Genomic DNA, 12703 nt, shown 5'->3' on the forward strand with positions numbered 1-12703 from the left:
CACTCATTCATCCGGAGGGGAATTGGCAGAGAATCAACTATTAAATAGCTTCGCTCGACAACTTACTAGGGCAAGAATCAATTGACCGTCGTTCTGATCGGAAATCGCCGATAATGGCCAAAACACCAAGCGGCAGAAAAATGTTCCCGTCCCGGCCGCCGGTGAAAGCTCCCAACGCCCTCAACACCTGCAACAGCTGCTTTGAATTACCTCGCCAAACACACGACCTCAAAAGAATTGACCTCGGAGATTTGTGCGCTTTGACGCGGTGGTGGGCTCTTCGTTGATCCTGCTCGTTCCTTTCGAATCCAACGTCCGCGGCGAGTTGCGACACCGGCCGAAGATCCCAATCGGCACCGCAGCACTCCCAATCTTCCAAAACTCCAGAATCACTTAGCAATGGCAGTCAAGATCACAGTCGGTCAGGTTCCGGCCATGTTTGCTCGCCGTCAACAGAAGGTGTTCGGTGTCGGCAGACGTGAGTTCCCCATCCATGTTCATGGCAAACAGCATCTCCGCGACGGAAAGCCTCTCCTCGAGGCTCAGGTCTACGGCGGAAACTACTTGCGATATAACAAGCATTGCTTAACTGGCGCTAACACCAACACCCTTTCTAGGCCTGCAATCCACCGCTCCCACCACCCAGAACCCCGCCTATCCGCTCTACCCCTCCGTCGCCCAGCTCCTCCGTGAGAAGGGTATCCCCAAGTCCGATGTCGACAAGATCCCAGCCTCGGGCCCCAAGGGTCGTCTCTTGAAGGGTGACGTGCTTGCATACATCGGCCAGATTCCCGCCAACTACCCGTCAACCCAGGCCGCCACTCTGGCCAAGCTTTCCCACCTCGATCTGAGCAACATCAAGATCGCCCCGGCCCCGGCCCCGGCCGTGCCGGCCGCCGCTGAAGAGGAGATTGTCGCCAAGCCCCTGCCCATGACTTCCGTCGCCATCTCTATTTCCCTGGCTGCCGTGTTGTCGACCCAGAAGAAGCTCCAGGATAACCTGGGTGTCACTGTCCCGCTGTCCCGCTTCCTTGCCGCCGCTACAGACCTTGCCAACGACGACCTGCCCCGCCTGGCTAGCTTCAAGCCCTCCGCCGATGAGCTTTTCGACGAGGTTCTCGGCGCCCAGCCGATCAACACCTCCCGTGGTGATTATATTCCCGAGCTGAACGCTTTCGAGGCTCCCAAGACTGTCCGCTCTAAGCCCGTCACCGAGGACCTGATCGACTTCCTTAGTGCCAAGTCGCCCAAGAAGTCTGTGCCTACAGCTTCGGTTGAGACCTCGGCTGGTGTTGCTTCCAACGTTTTCAGCTTGACCGTCCCTGTTGGTGAGGAGACCCGCGCTAAGGCATTCCTAGAGCGAATCAAGACTCTTCTCTCAGTTGAGCCAGCGCGGTTGGTGCTTTAGATTTCCCTTGGTGTTTTAAATCTCCCTTCTTCGAGCTTTTTGTTTTGTTTGTTCCCGGTCATCTGAGCCAAAAACTGGGCAGGCGAAGCTCATTCATGAATGTATACAGTATAGCATAGTTAATCAGATATTTCCTTGATTGGGTTACTTCGCTTGAGAAAAAGAAATTAAGTCACTATACGAAAAAGAGGGTTCTTAGTAAAGTTGAAAAAACAAGGGCTTTGACCTCCAAGAAACATATAGGTGTTTATCAATTTCGATTCTCATTTCGTTTCAGGCATGGTTTAGATCCCATGAAGGTTGGTTGGCATAGCTAAATCCTCTGAAATGGGAACAAAGGCACAAATTTGTGCCGAAAAAAGGGTCGTGTCATCATCAAAAGCAACCGTGCGAAAGACAAATTGAAATAACACCCCCGACGCAACACCGCATACCGGCAACCAGGAAACACCGCAAGCGCCGCCGCTGAAAGCCTTCAAGAAACGTGTGGATGTAGAAATGATCGCTCGACTCCATGCCAGTACTGCTAGCTTCAATCACAGCCAGAGTAGGGACGAACGAATGGAAGGGATCAAAGCAAGAGGAAGCAAAAAAAGCAAAAAAGAAAAAGGAACTCAAACAAAATGCCCATTCCGAATGAATGAGCGCCGGACGTCCACCCGCGAAATGCTTTAAACCGCCGATGGAAAGAAACATGCAATAGATGCCGACGCATAAAAAGATGAAGAGTGAGATCCCCCTCAGGCCATGCGATAATTTTTCCCCAGTGACCAAATCGAAGCGGACCGAAAAACGCCATGTCGAATGCAGATGAAGAGACAAATTAGAAAGTAGACAGTATTATCCGAACTACCGGATGGTGCCCCATTCGGCCAGTTTGCTGCCTTCCCGACGAGTGTCTCTTGTAGCTCGTCTATCAAATATTTTCCAGAATCTAAGTGTTTCGTCGCCTGCTCCTGTTACGACAGTCTGACCGTCAGGGCTCATGGCGAGGTAAAGAACGCGGAAAGTGTGACCGGTCAACGAGACGATTTGTTCCATACGAGGGTATTTCCAGATGACGATTTGGTTCTGGCTGTAACCGTGTGTGCTGATGATCTCGTCTGAGTTTTTGGACCAAGAGAGGTTGCAAACCTGACTACCAGTGTCGACCTCTTTGATCATTGAGCCGGTTTGTGTGTTCCAGAACTTGATGGTGCGGTCAGCGGTACCACCACCAGAAGCGAGAAGATGGTGTTGATGAGGAGACCATGCAATGGCCTTGACTGCTGCGTTGTGGTCGGAAAAGCGATAGAGGGGTGTCTCGCTCAGCTTATCCCAAACCATCAATTTGTTGTCGTTGCCGCCGGATGCTAATTGGCCATCTTCAGTGTTCCACTTCAAACCACAAACTTCTTGTTTGTGGCCAGAGAGCTTTCGAATATACTGGTCTGGAGACCGAACATCACGGTGATAAATGAGACGGTCTCGAGATCCCGATGTGAGAATGTGATCGTTCCACGCCAAAGCACCAACTCGGTTCGTATGTCCAATCATGGTTCGTAGCCGCCGGCAATGCTCAGCATCCCATATTTGTACTAGACCTTTACCAGTGCCAATTGCAAGATGTGTACCCTGTAGTCCTTAGTGTTAGTATCATGTATGGAGCGTTAACATGCAGATTTCTTGCATACCCTTTGAATCCAGCTCACGCTGGTCACGGTATCGTCTTTCAGCTCGCACAGTCTCGTAACTCCACCAGTGTGGGAGTTCCACATGTAGACAGAGTTGGCCAATCCAACACCGAGGACATTACTACTGCCCCAATCGACCAGGTTCAAATAGAAATCATCCTGAAGGTCCGGTGCGTCCAGGACCTTGTATGGCACCTTGTTTACATACCGGGCCTGTTTCCGAGGTGTTTCGAGAATACGCTGACTGTCGTATCGAATGGGAGAAAGACTGTAGAGCTCAGAGCGCACGTCTAGGTTAGGGCCATGCACACTTCGAGGTGTTTTAGAGGGAGTTGGATGCCCCGATCCGGGCCGTGAGGGTCCATAGTTGAAGAGGTTCTTGTGTGGGGTGGTGGGGGTGATGCTAGCGGGAGGGAGATTGGCAGCGATATGAGCGGGTGGTGTATGGGATCGAGTCTTGTCATTGATTCCATTGCTGAAGCCGAGCAATGGGTCGGGTGGCGCAGAGTTCAGGTCAGGCTGTGGGACCGTGTTTCCAAAAAGCTCGCTGCGCAAAACTCGGGAAAAAGTAAGGTTGGCTTCCTCAGCTGCGGTGAAAAGTCAGTTCAAATGTACAACGCATTGGATTCCAATATGTAACACACTCTTTTGGAAATGGAGCTCGGAATGAGGGGGGCGTTTCTTCGCCTTGGAAGGAGTTGAGGGGCAACCATCTTCATGCAACAGACTATAAGTCGCTTGTAGATCTTGTCCGTCGCGATTGGGGATGAATCTAAACTATGGTCAGCAGCTGGGTCATAGATGATTGCCATTGCTTTGTCGCGGGCTTTCTGATTGAAGACAACCAAAAGTGTGGCTTACCGGTCCCCGTAGACCCGCTGTCTCTTGCGACAGGGACTGGAGACCGGGGTTCTGTCCCTCCGGCTTCCAGCAGTCTCATAATCCTTCAATGCTTTTGCCAGCGCACTAGGGTCGACTGGCTCTGCTCCATCTTGCCGTTGGCGGCTGCCCGAATTTGAATTGTCTGGGAAATACATCGTGCGCTTTGACGGCATGCTTGGCGGTGTCTTCGATCCAGGTGGTGATGCAATGTTTGATATCTGCGATACTTGAGGTCTTGATGCCGACCTATTCCCGGCCTTCTTTGAATTCTGAGGTTTGTCCGCCATGGCGATGTCTGGTTGTCTGTCCTCGCCCCAGAGACAAAGTGCAACCGATCAAGACAGAGATAAGAATTGCATAAGACAGAAGTGAAGTGTCTGTCAATCGAGGGTGTTAAACGGTCAGAAATCCGGGTGTCGGGTCAAGGGTATTTGAAGGGCGATTCGCAGAGGGTCCGTTGTTGTTGATCCAGAGGCGAAATGATGGCCCCAGCCGTTGACGCCTGAAGACAGAAGATGTTCCAGAATAAAGCACGAGCAAGCCCTGTTTCACCAGGCAGACCAACAAAGAAGTGTCTGAGCGGCAGGCATGTGAATGAATGAATGTCTTCAAGGGAGTGACGGAGTTGCGCAGGGCGACTGTCTGGGTCACGCGTCGGGTACGCTAACCCGATTTAGCGAAAGCAATCGGGCCCCATCAACCAGGTCAAATCAGTACTTTTCACTTTTAACCACACTGATTTCTATTTTATATTATTTCAAAAGTGGGGTCTAGCTCTTTGGTTTACTTTCATAAAGCAGTCTTATGCTGGTTGCCGAGAATATTTGGAACCTTCTGTGTCAGCATGGCTTTGACACAATTGAAACTGATCTCACGCTGTTAGTCCTGTTGTTTACTTGGAGGGACGCGCCCAAACTGGTCTGACTGGACCACTGAAAGTGGGGTATGTGAGGGATCTGTAATCCGTATGGGTCGACTTTCTAACGCGAAATGGGCAGAGTGGTTTGAGATACGCGCTTGCCTCGACGCGACGCGATGAAGCTTGGGCCATGGCAACGACAATACCCATCTTGGAAATTATGCCCCAAAGCTTCTATAGTGGGGTTGACTTTACAACAATCTATATACTACTACTGAGTACTCCGTACGGAGTCCGGAGTAGAGTAAACGTAAACGTAATAATAGTAATAAAGGAAACCTACAATCTCTATTTGATTACCTAGAATATAGTTCCGAGACTATTAGTAGTGGCTTTGTTACGTGACATTGCCATCCGCAGTCACCGCCAAACCAATAAAACCTCCGGCGGCAAAAGCCAACTTTCTTTCTTTGTGCCCCCCTGCAATGGTCCTCAGGCGACTTTATCCTGATATTATTGGTTGTTCAAAACGTTATTCTACAATGTCTGCCAAGCAACCTGCTCTGGACTTCTTGTCCTTTGTCAATTCTGCTCCTACCCGTATGTAGTCCCCGTCCGATGACGTGGAATGTCGCTGATTTGTCTTATCTACAGCTTTCCATGCCGTCCACGAGGCCAAGCAGCTTCTGGCTAAGGCTGGATTCCAAGAAATCAAGGTCTGTTCAAACTGAACCCGGAGTAGTAAAAATGTGGCTCATCCATCAATAGGAGAGAGACTCTTGGGCGTCAACCTGCCAACCGGGAGGCAAGTACTACTTGACTCGCAACACTACTACCCTCGTAGCTTTTGCGATCGGCAAGCAATGGCAGGTATGTATCGATTGCGGAACTGCAGAAATAATATTTAATTAACCATGGATATAGCCGGGCAATTCCATCTCTATGATCGGTGCCCACACCGACTCTCCGGTGTTGAGGGTCAAGCCCGTTAGCAAGAAGAGCGGGGAAGGTTTCGTCCAGGTCGGTGTTGAGACCTACGGTGGAGGCATCTGGCACACTTGTGGGTGCCATTGATTACCCTCAAACTATCACCACCGCTAATTTCGTCCAGGGTTTGATCGTGATCTGGGTGTCGCTGGCCGGGTTATGACTCGTGAAAGCGATGGTTCCATCGCGCAGAAACTGGTCAAGATTGACCGCCCCAGTATGTTTTATGTTGTTGACCCAGTAAATGTACCTTCCTAACATGTTAGTCCTCCGCATTCCAACACTGGCCATCCATCTCGACCGCCAGGAGAACTTTTCATTCAACAAGGAAACACAGCTGTTCCCTATCGCTGGCCTTGTTGCTGCAGAACTCAACCGCAATGGGGGAGCCGACACCCCTGACACAGACAAGGGTGGGGAGTTGTTCTCACCTTTGAAATCTGTCACGGAACGTCATCACTCTCACTTTGTTGACCTTATTGCTACGGAGGCTGGTGTCAACCCCAGCGATATTCTAGACTTCGAAATGATTTTGTTCGACACTCACAAGTCCTGTCTCGGCGGTATGCTGGAGGAATTCATCTTTTCCCCTCGCCTGGACAACTTGAACAGCACTTTCTGTGCTACAGTTGGTCTGATTGACTCCGTGGCCGACGAATCGGCCCTCGATAACGAAGAAGCGATCCGCCTAATTGCCTTGTTTGACCACGAGGAAATTGGAAGCCGCACGGCACAGGGTGCGGACTCGAACATTCTTCCGTCGATTATCCGCCGTCTGTCCGTCCTCCCGTCGTCCTCCTCCGAGAGCACTGACTTGTCAACTGCCTATGAGCAAACTCTGTCCACATCCTTCCTTGTCTCTGCCGACATGGCCCACTCGGTCAACCCCAACTATGCGGGCAAGTACGAGTCGGACCACAAGCCGGAGATAAACAAGGGCCCGGTGATTAAGATTAACGCCAACGCTCGCTATGCAACAAATTCTCCCGGAATCGTTCTCCTTGAGGAGATTGCACGCAAGACCACCAAGGAGACTGGCGAGCATGTTCCTCTTCAGCTCTTTGTGGTTCGTAATGACTCCAGCTGTGGCAGCACCATTGGCCCTATGTTGTCTGCTGCGCTGGGTGCGCGGACATTGGATTTGGGAAATCCCCAGCTCAGCATGCACAGTATCCGTGAAACAGGTGGTACCTATGATGTCGCCCATGCCATTCGTCTGTTCACTGGGTTCTTCAAGCATTACTCAGAGCTGTCGAAGACGATCCTTGTGGATTAAGCTTACCATGAATAAGTGTATGAAGTGGTACAAACAATAGGCTACATCCAACCTTATGGAGTAGTATAACATAGTGTTCAATTTTAAAGCATTGAAGTGTTAGATTGATGGTACATAAAACACAAACATCTTAAAATAAAACAGAAACGTGCTGTGCATGTACCTTGGGGGAAGCACGTGGTCCGGACCGAGGAAAGTCCGCCTCGACACATCTCCGTCTCCAACCCATCCATAGTTACCCCAGCCGCCAAAGCACGGGGAGTCTCCACCTCGACTCCTTATACCCCGTTCGTTGCATATTGTTAAAGCCCTCATGACCCTCTATGACAGACGTTGATGCCTATCGGGATGCGGAATACATCGCTGACGTGTCCGGCATATCCTATGACGATGCGGAACCTCCACAGCCAACAGGCACGCTCAGCAGCCAAAACGCGCGTGTGAAGAAAGTCAAGTCGACCGCCAAAGCCACCTTCATTGATCGATTGCTGCGCGATCTCGACATATTAATTTATTGTCAACTCTCCGCCCTGTATTACATGGAGTAAGTCCAACCCCAATCATGATCTCCACCCCTCTTTCCACCCACGACAGACCCCTAACATCTGTTTCTCTCCGTCTAGCTGCTCGATTGTCTTATTTGCCATACGTGCCATCGTCCAATTGATCTTCTTCACACCCAAAGCACCTCCCTTTGAACCCACACGCAGTCAGCCATATGTCGGCGCCATCATCGGCAGTAACCTCATCTGCATGTTCTTCCATGCCTTCCTGATCCGTCCCGAAGCTGGCGAGGAAACACGCGGCTACCTACATGGGGGACTGTTCATCGATTTCATCGGGCAGGCTCCCGTCTCTGTTTCCCGGCTTCTCTCGTTCGACCTTTTAATCTTTCTAATCGATTTCATCATGCTGGCCTTGATAATCGAGCGGGTGAAGACTAATGGAGCCCCCGCACCAGCGCCCACAACACCGAATGCAGATACAGTCACAGAGACAACCACAGAGACAAACCCAGATGCGGAGGAGCCCCAGCCACAAGACCATGATGCCGAAGAGCGTGGCATTCTACGACAAGAGGATGGCGATGAATCAATGTCCCCTGCCCATTATACTTCCGATTCACATCACAGTAGTGGCATCGATGAAGAGGTTGAAGAAGAGCGTACGACGCTCTTGGCCGACCCTGCTGACGCTGAATCTGGCGCTGGTGCTCGGGGCGAGCACCCGATGGATACATTCGCGGCTGGCGATGCTATCATTGTCAACATGAGCTTCCTCGGTACAATTTGTGATCAGTGGCGCCACTCAAATGCGGCGGCACGGCCGACGTCTGGCTTTGTGCCGTCCCCCGAGACGGCAACGTTTCTCCGGCAGCGCTTTGGTCTCCAGGTTGGGACTAATGGTCGCATAGAGCGTGCGAATACAACATGATACAAATTTGTATTTCAGCTCCTGCAGTAAACTATATATATATATGTACTAGTAAATTCCCATGAACAAAGCTTTCGCTATTATACCTTGAGGTTGTTTTGCTCTATTTGTACATATATATTTCCCTTGTACTTTATGGTGAATGAGTTTATCCTATATTGGGGCAAACTGGGCCACATCAGAATCAAAACTACGAAAATCCCCGAAGTAAAAGACAAAAGGAGATCATGGTCTTATTAACATCCAATTCTACAAAGCAACTGATAAATTCCTATGGCTAAACAGAAGACACCGAAAGCACCAAATCACCGTAGACGCATTATGCAATTTATGCAGTAGGAGGCTTAGACTCTTCCCCAGAACCCTCCTTCCCCTGGACTCTACGGTCGAGAATCTCATCAATAACACCCAACTCGAGCGCCTCCTTAGCACCCATAAAGTAATCGCGCTCCATAAGCTTCTCAATCTCATCAAGGGACAACTGCTTCTTGCCAGTAAGATGGCGTTGATAGATCTCATTGAGCTGAGTGCGCACGCGCAGGATCTCTTTCGCATGGATAGCGATGTCGGACGCCTGTCCGAAGTAGCCGCCAGAGGGCTGGTGTATCATGATCGAGGAGTGCGGGAGACAATAGCGCTTGCCTGCTTCGCCGCCGGCGAGAAGGAGAGAGCCCATTGAGGCGGCTTGGCCAACGCAGATTGTGCTCACGGGAGAGGCGATATATGTCATTGTATCGTAGATCGCGAGGCCTGTAGAATTACTAGTCAGTATAGGTCGGTGGTAGCGGTTGGGGTGGGTCCACGAACCGGCTGTTACTGAACCTCCTGGGGAGTTGATGTAAAGGTGAATTGGTTTGGCAGGATTATCGGCTTCGAGGAAGAGAAGTTGTGCGACTATCGATGCGGAGAGGGTATCGTCGACTTCGCCGTTGAGGCAGATGATACGTTCCTGGAGGTTTGATTAGCATGGGTAGGTTCCGGGGGAGTGTCCTTGTATCTAGTTACCTTCATTAATCGAGAAAAGATATCATCTGAAGTGCGCGATGCAGGTTAGTAGGTTGATCATGTCTCGGGTTATATGCAAGCTCCGTTGACGAATGCAATTGCGCAACATACAAGTGTGCCAGCCACCTCCCTATTCAATTTTATCAGTATATGCACATTGAGTACTTTTTGTGCCCATATAGGGTATCAGACATACCACTGTCTCTGTCACGAATGGCGTCGGTGTCCAACTCCGCGGGGGCTGCGCAAGCGACGGTCCTTGGTTCGAGAAGCATCGTGCGAATACGGCGGCGGGCCGGGTGATAGCAACGGGGGAATTTTGGATAGATCGCCCTAACTGGCGTACAGAAGCTCTTGAAAGCATCTTCGAAAATATGCAAAAGCGATCTGGTTGTATGAAGTTGGAAATACAGAGTCGGAATCGGGACCCTAGACGGTGAATCGTCCGATACGATAAGAGAGGCGCTAAGATAAGGAGCTAAGGTGAACACTTGGTGACAGTAATAATGCCAGCGATGGTCTAGTACTAAATTTCTCTGGAAAATAGGATTCTTCTAGGGGGAATTTTTGATCTAGTATTCGAGAACCCCAATTAGGTCGTCTCACCACCTGTAACGCTACTCGGCAATCACTGCTCGATCAACAACTTCTCCGCAAATAAGGGGCTCCGATTGGCTCCTGCAACAGCTCCGAGATCATCTTTTCCGTCCTGGACTGAACTTCACTCACCATCAGCTCTATTCTCTCAACCATCCCAACAATGGAGTGTGTGGGCACACGAATCCCGTACGCAAAATGGCGCCTGAGTGCGTTCCGACAACTGCTAGCAACGTCGCAGGCTCAGGCAGCTAGTCGGGGCATCTCGACCTCGCGACAAACCGACCAACTCAGTGAAATTATTTTGGAAACAAAGACTGACAATTCGAATCCGAACTCCATACCTCCTTCGCAGAGGCTCCCGCAATCTCCCCTCCTCACACGTCCTCGCTCCGGGATTGAGAAGAATCGAAAGAGACGCCCCACAACACAGGAGGAAGCCGACCTGCTCAAGAACCCATGGGCCGTGATGCTGGCTTCCCCGGCGCGTATGTGCTCTGTAACTGCTGCACGACTTCCATCTGCCCTGATGGGGACTTGGGGACTTGTTAGACAACCGAATTCAGACAAACTTCATATGATGCCTGTGGGTCTGCTGCAGGACTCTCTGCAAAGCAGTAAGACCAAGAAGCTCAGTTCATCACCAGAGCCAACCATTCCAGGTCAACAAGAAAGCCCAGACATTGAGAATGAAGGCCAGGAAGAGGATGTATCACCAATCCCAACATCCTTAGATAAGCAGACTGGACGCCAGCTTGTGCTTCGCATTGCTGAGATCCTTCCACTTATTCAATCTATTTCAGCACCGCTCTCCAAGAAGGGCGGGAAAAGACCACCGATTATGCGCTTGTTGCCATTTCGATGGAAGCACCCCCAGGGCCCTGTGACGGCCCATGAAGAGAAAAGAATCATCTGGTCGAAGGATACGCCGGAGTTTATGTTGCGGGGTATGAGGGATGTCGTTGTTAAGAAGCTAGATGCAGTCCTCGAGAAATACAAGCGCGTCGGCACCCCCAATGGAGTCTGGAGGGCTCTAGATCTGCCCGAGTACTCGGATGCTGCACTGAAGGAAGCCCTGGGAAGTCTGGAGCGGTTTGGTCGCATGGAATGTGGTGGAGTCCTGCTTCTTGGCTCAAAGGATTATGCGGTTGCCGGTCATAAGTCTCAGTCGAGCGGCTCTTTGGACTCGGTGGCCCTCACGCAAACCGGCTCGAAGGTTCCTGTGTTTGATCTGTCGGTGCTTTTGTCTGAGTCTGATATCAAAAAGCTCCGTGAATCCCACGGTCAGTTCCAACACACTGCACTGTTCTTCAGACCAGAGGAGCAGCTCGGTATTGATGCGATGATATCCCTGTGGAAAATCAAACGTCTCCTTGATGGTGTTGATCCAAAAGAGAAATGAAGCCACTGCATAATCAAATAATAAATCGATTCACTCACTCATCCATTGATGCTTTTGTTGTGAGAATGATACCAACCTGTTAGGCCACAGTTCTACATATAGGGATCATGTCGAAATGGAGCCCACATCGATGTGACCCAAAGTCATATGCATTGCCTTGAACAAGAATATAGCAAGATGAAAAGTCAATGAAAAGTACAGCGTAACGATTACGCCATGAGGCAGCTATATTACAGTGGGAAGAGCCGTGTGACGGTGAGGACCGCAGCGATGAGTCCATTTAATATAAAGAATTGTTTACAGTCCACTTCCACTTTCCTTCTCGGATTATTTGCCAATAATCATATCTCGCATGATATCTGTATCTTGCGGTTGCACTCATATATTTTCTACGCCTGTAGAGTTCATGTTTGCTTTGCCTGCGTTTCTGCCTTGCAGATCAGGTCCTCATCCCAGCCCAGCCCATATAGATAGAGACAGTTCCACCAGCTTCTTATAAACTACACTGGCCTGTCTCTCTTCCTCTGTTCATTATCCTCAAATACCTATATATCTATATATTTCTATATGGTATTGAGATAGCCTCTCGGGGCTTGTTAGCATCCTCAGAGTTTGAGCATGTATGATCGTTGTCTCCCTCCAGGGCTGTGACAAGAGCTTTGAACTTTGTCATGGCGTAAAAACCATCCAGTTACCTCGACATCGAAAAAGGACATCACTATGGTGGGACTTTCGACTCTCACCCATCATCCCTTGCATATCAGTCAGAACCCCACGGTGAGCCTATAGGAAAAGCACCCCACACATAATGGAGTTCTCATACTCAAGACTACAGAGATATTATATCGGTCGAACCTGAACCGTTCAGACCTCTCTCTTATATCGCAGAAAATGACGTGGATGATCGAATGGGAAAGTATAGTTGCCATTCTGCTTACTATTTCTGGTATAGATGACAAGAAATAGGGGCGGGCCCCTTCAGTCATTAATCATTCAAGGATACATCATTGATTTCTCGGCGTCCAGAGCCTTAGCAGGGGAGGCTGTCGACTCGCTGATAGAAGTAGCAAAACATGTGGTGACTCCATGCGTGGTGGAACTAGCAATGGGATTGCGGAGCCCACATGTCTCAATGCGCGTGGTACAAGTGGCACCGGTGGGCGATGGACAGGAGAGTCGC

The 12703-nt window shown here is 50.2% G+C and overlaps 6 protein-coding genes across 6 annotated transcripts; 4 read left to right on the forward strand and 2 right to left on the reverse strand.

The window, feature by feature from the left end:
* Positions 1-399: 399 nt before the first annotated feature.
* On the forward strand, positions 400-1408 carry pdx1 (uncharacterized protein; the record flags this gene model as incomplete). Its single annotated transcript, XM_056877599.1, has 2 exons — positions 400-478; positions 618-1408. The coding sequence occupies 2 exons, from the start codon at positions 400-402 to the stop codon at positions 1406-1408; spliced, it is 870 nt and encodes a 289-aa protein (XP_056726179.1).
* Positions 1409-2009: 601 nt separating this feature from the next.
* On the reverse strand, positions 2010-4491 carry N7487_009870 (WD40 repeat domain-containing protein). Its single transcript, XM_056877600.1, has 4 exons — positions 3943-4491; positions 3726-3853; positions 3082-3668; positions 2010-3022 (listed from the first exon to the last, which is right to left on the reverse strand). Exons 1-4 carry the CDS (start codon positions 4248-4250, stop codon positions 2258-2260), a joined length of 1788 nt encoding a protein of 595 aa, XP_056726180.1. The 5' UTR covers positions 4251-4491; the 3' UTR covers positions 2010-2257.
* Positions 4492-5364: 873 nt separating this feature from the next.
* On the forward strand, positions 5365-7085 carry N7487_009871 (M18 family aminopeptidase; the record flags this gene model as incomplete). The annotated part of the gene is made up of 6 exons (XM_056877601.1): positions 5365-5422; positions 5477-5538; positions 5591-5692; positions 5747-5882; positions 5934-6026; positions 6076-7085. The coding sequence occupies 6 exons, from the start codon at positions 5365-5367 to the stop codon at positions 7083-7085; spliced, it is 1461 nt and encodes a 486-aa protein (XP_056726181.1).
* Positions 7086-7408: 323 nt separating this feature from the next.
* On the forward strand, positions 7409-8519 carry N7487_009872 (DSC4 family protein; the record flags this gene model as incomplete). Its single annotated transcript, XM_056877602.1, has 2 exons — positions 7409-7629; positions 7709-8519. 2 exons carry the CDS (start codon positions 7409-7411, stop codon positions 8517-8519), a joined length of 1032 nt encoding a protein of 343 aa, XP_056726182.1.
* Positions 8520-8847: 328 nt separating this feature from the next.
* N7487_009873 (ATP-dependent Clp protease proteolytic subunit) lies at positions 8848-9888 on the reverse strand (the record flags this gene model as incomplete). Its single annotated transcript, XM_056877603.1, has 5 exons — positions 8848-9269; positions 9327-9468; positions 9525-9550; positions 9636-9654; positions 9721-9888. The coding sequence occupies 5 exons, from the start codon at positions 9886-9888 to the stop codon at positions 8848-8850; spliced, it is 777 nt and encodes a 258-aa protein (XP_056726183.1).
* Positions 9889-10284: 396 nt separating this feature from the next.
* Positions 10285-11523, forward strand: N7487_009874 (uncharacterized protein; the record flags this gene model as incomplete). The annotated part of the gene is made up of 1 exon (XM_056877604.1): positions 10285-11523. The coding sequence occupies one exon, from the start codon at positions 10285-10287 to the stop codon at positions 11521-11523; it is 1239 nt and encodes a 412-aa protein (XP_056726184.1).
* Between the last annotated feature and the right edge of the window lie 1180 nt (positions 11524-12703).

Source organism: Penicillium crustosum (assembly GCF_028827405.1).
Source record: "Penicillium crustosum strain IBT 35664 chromosome Unknown utg000004l_segment0_segment0, whole genome shotgun sequence".
NCBI classification, from domain to species: domain Eukaryota; kingdom Fungi; phylum Ascomycota; class Eurotiomycetes; order Eurotiales; family Aspergillaceae; genus Penicillium; species Penicillium crustosum.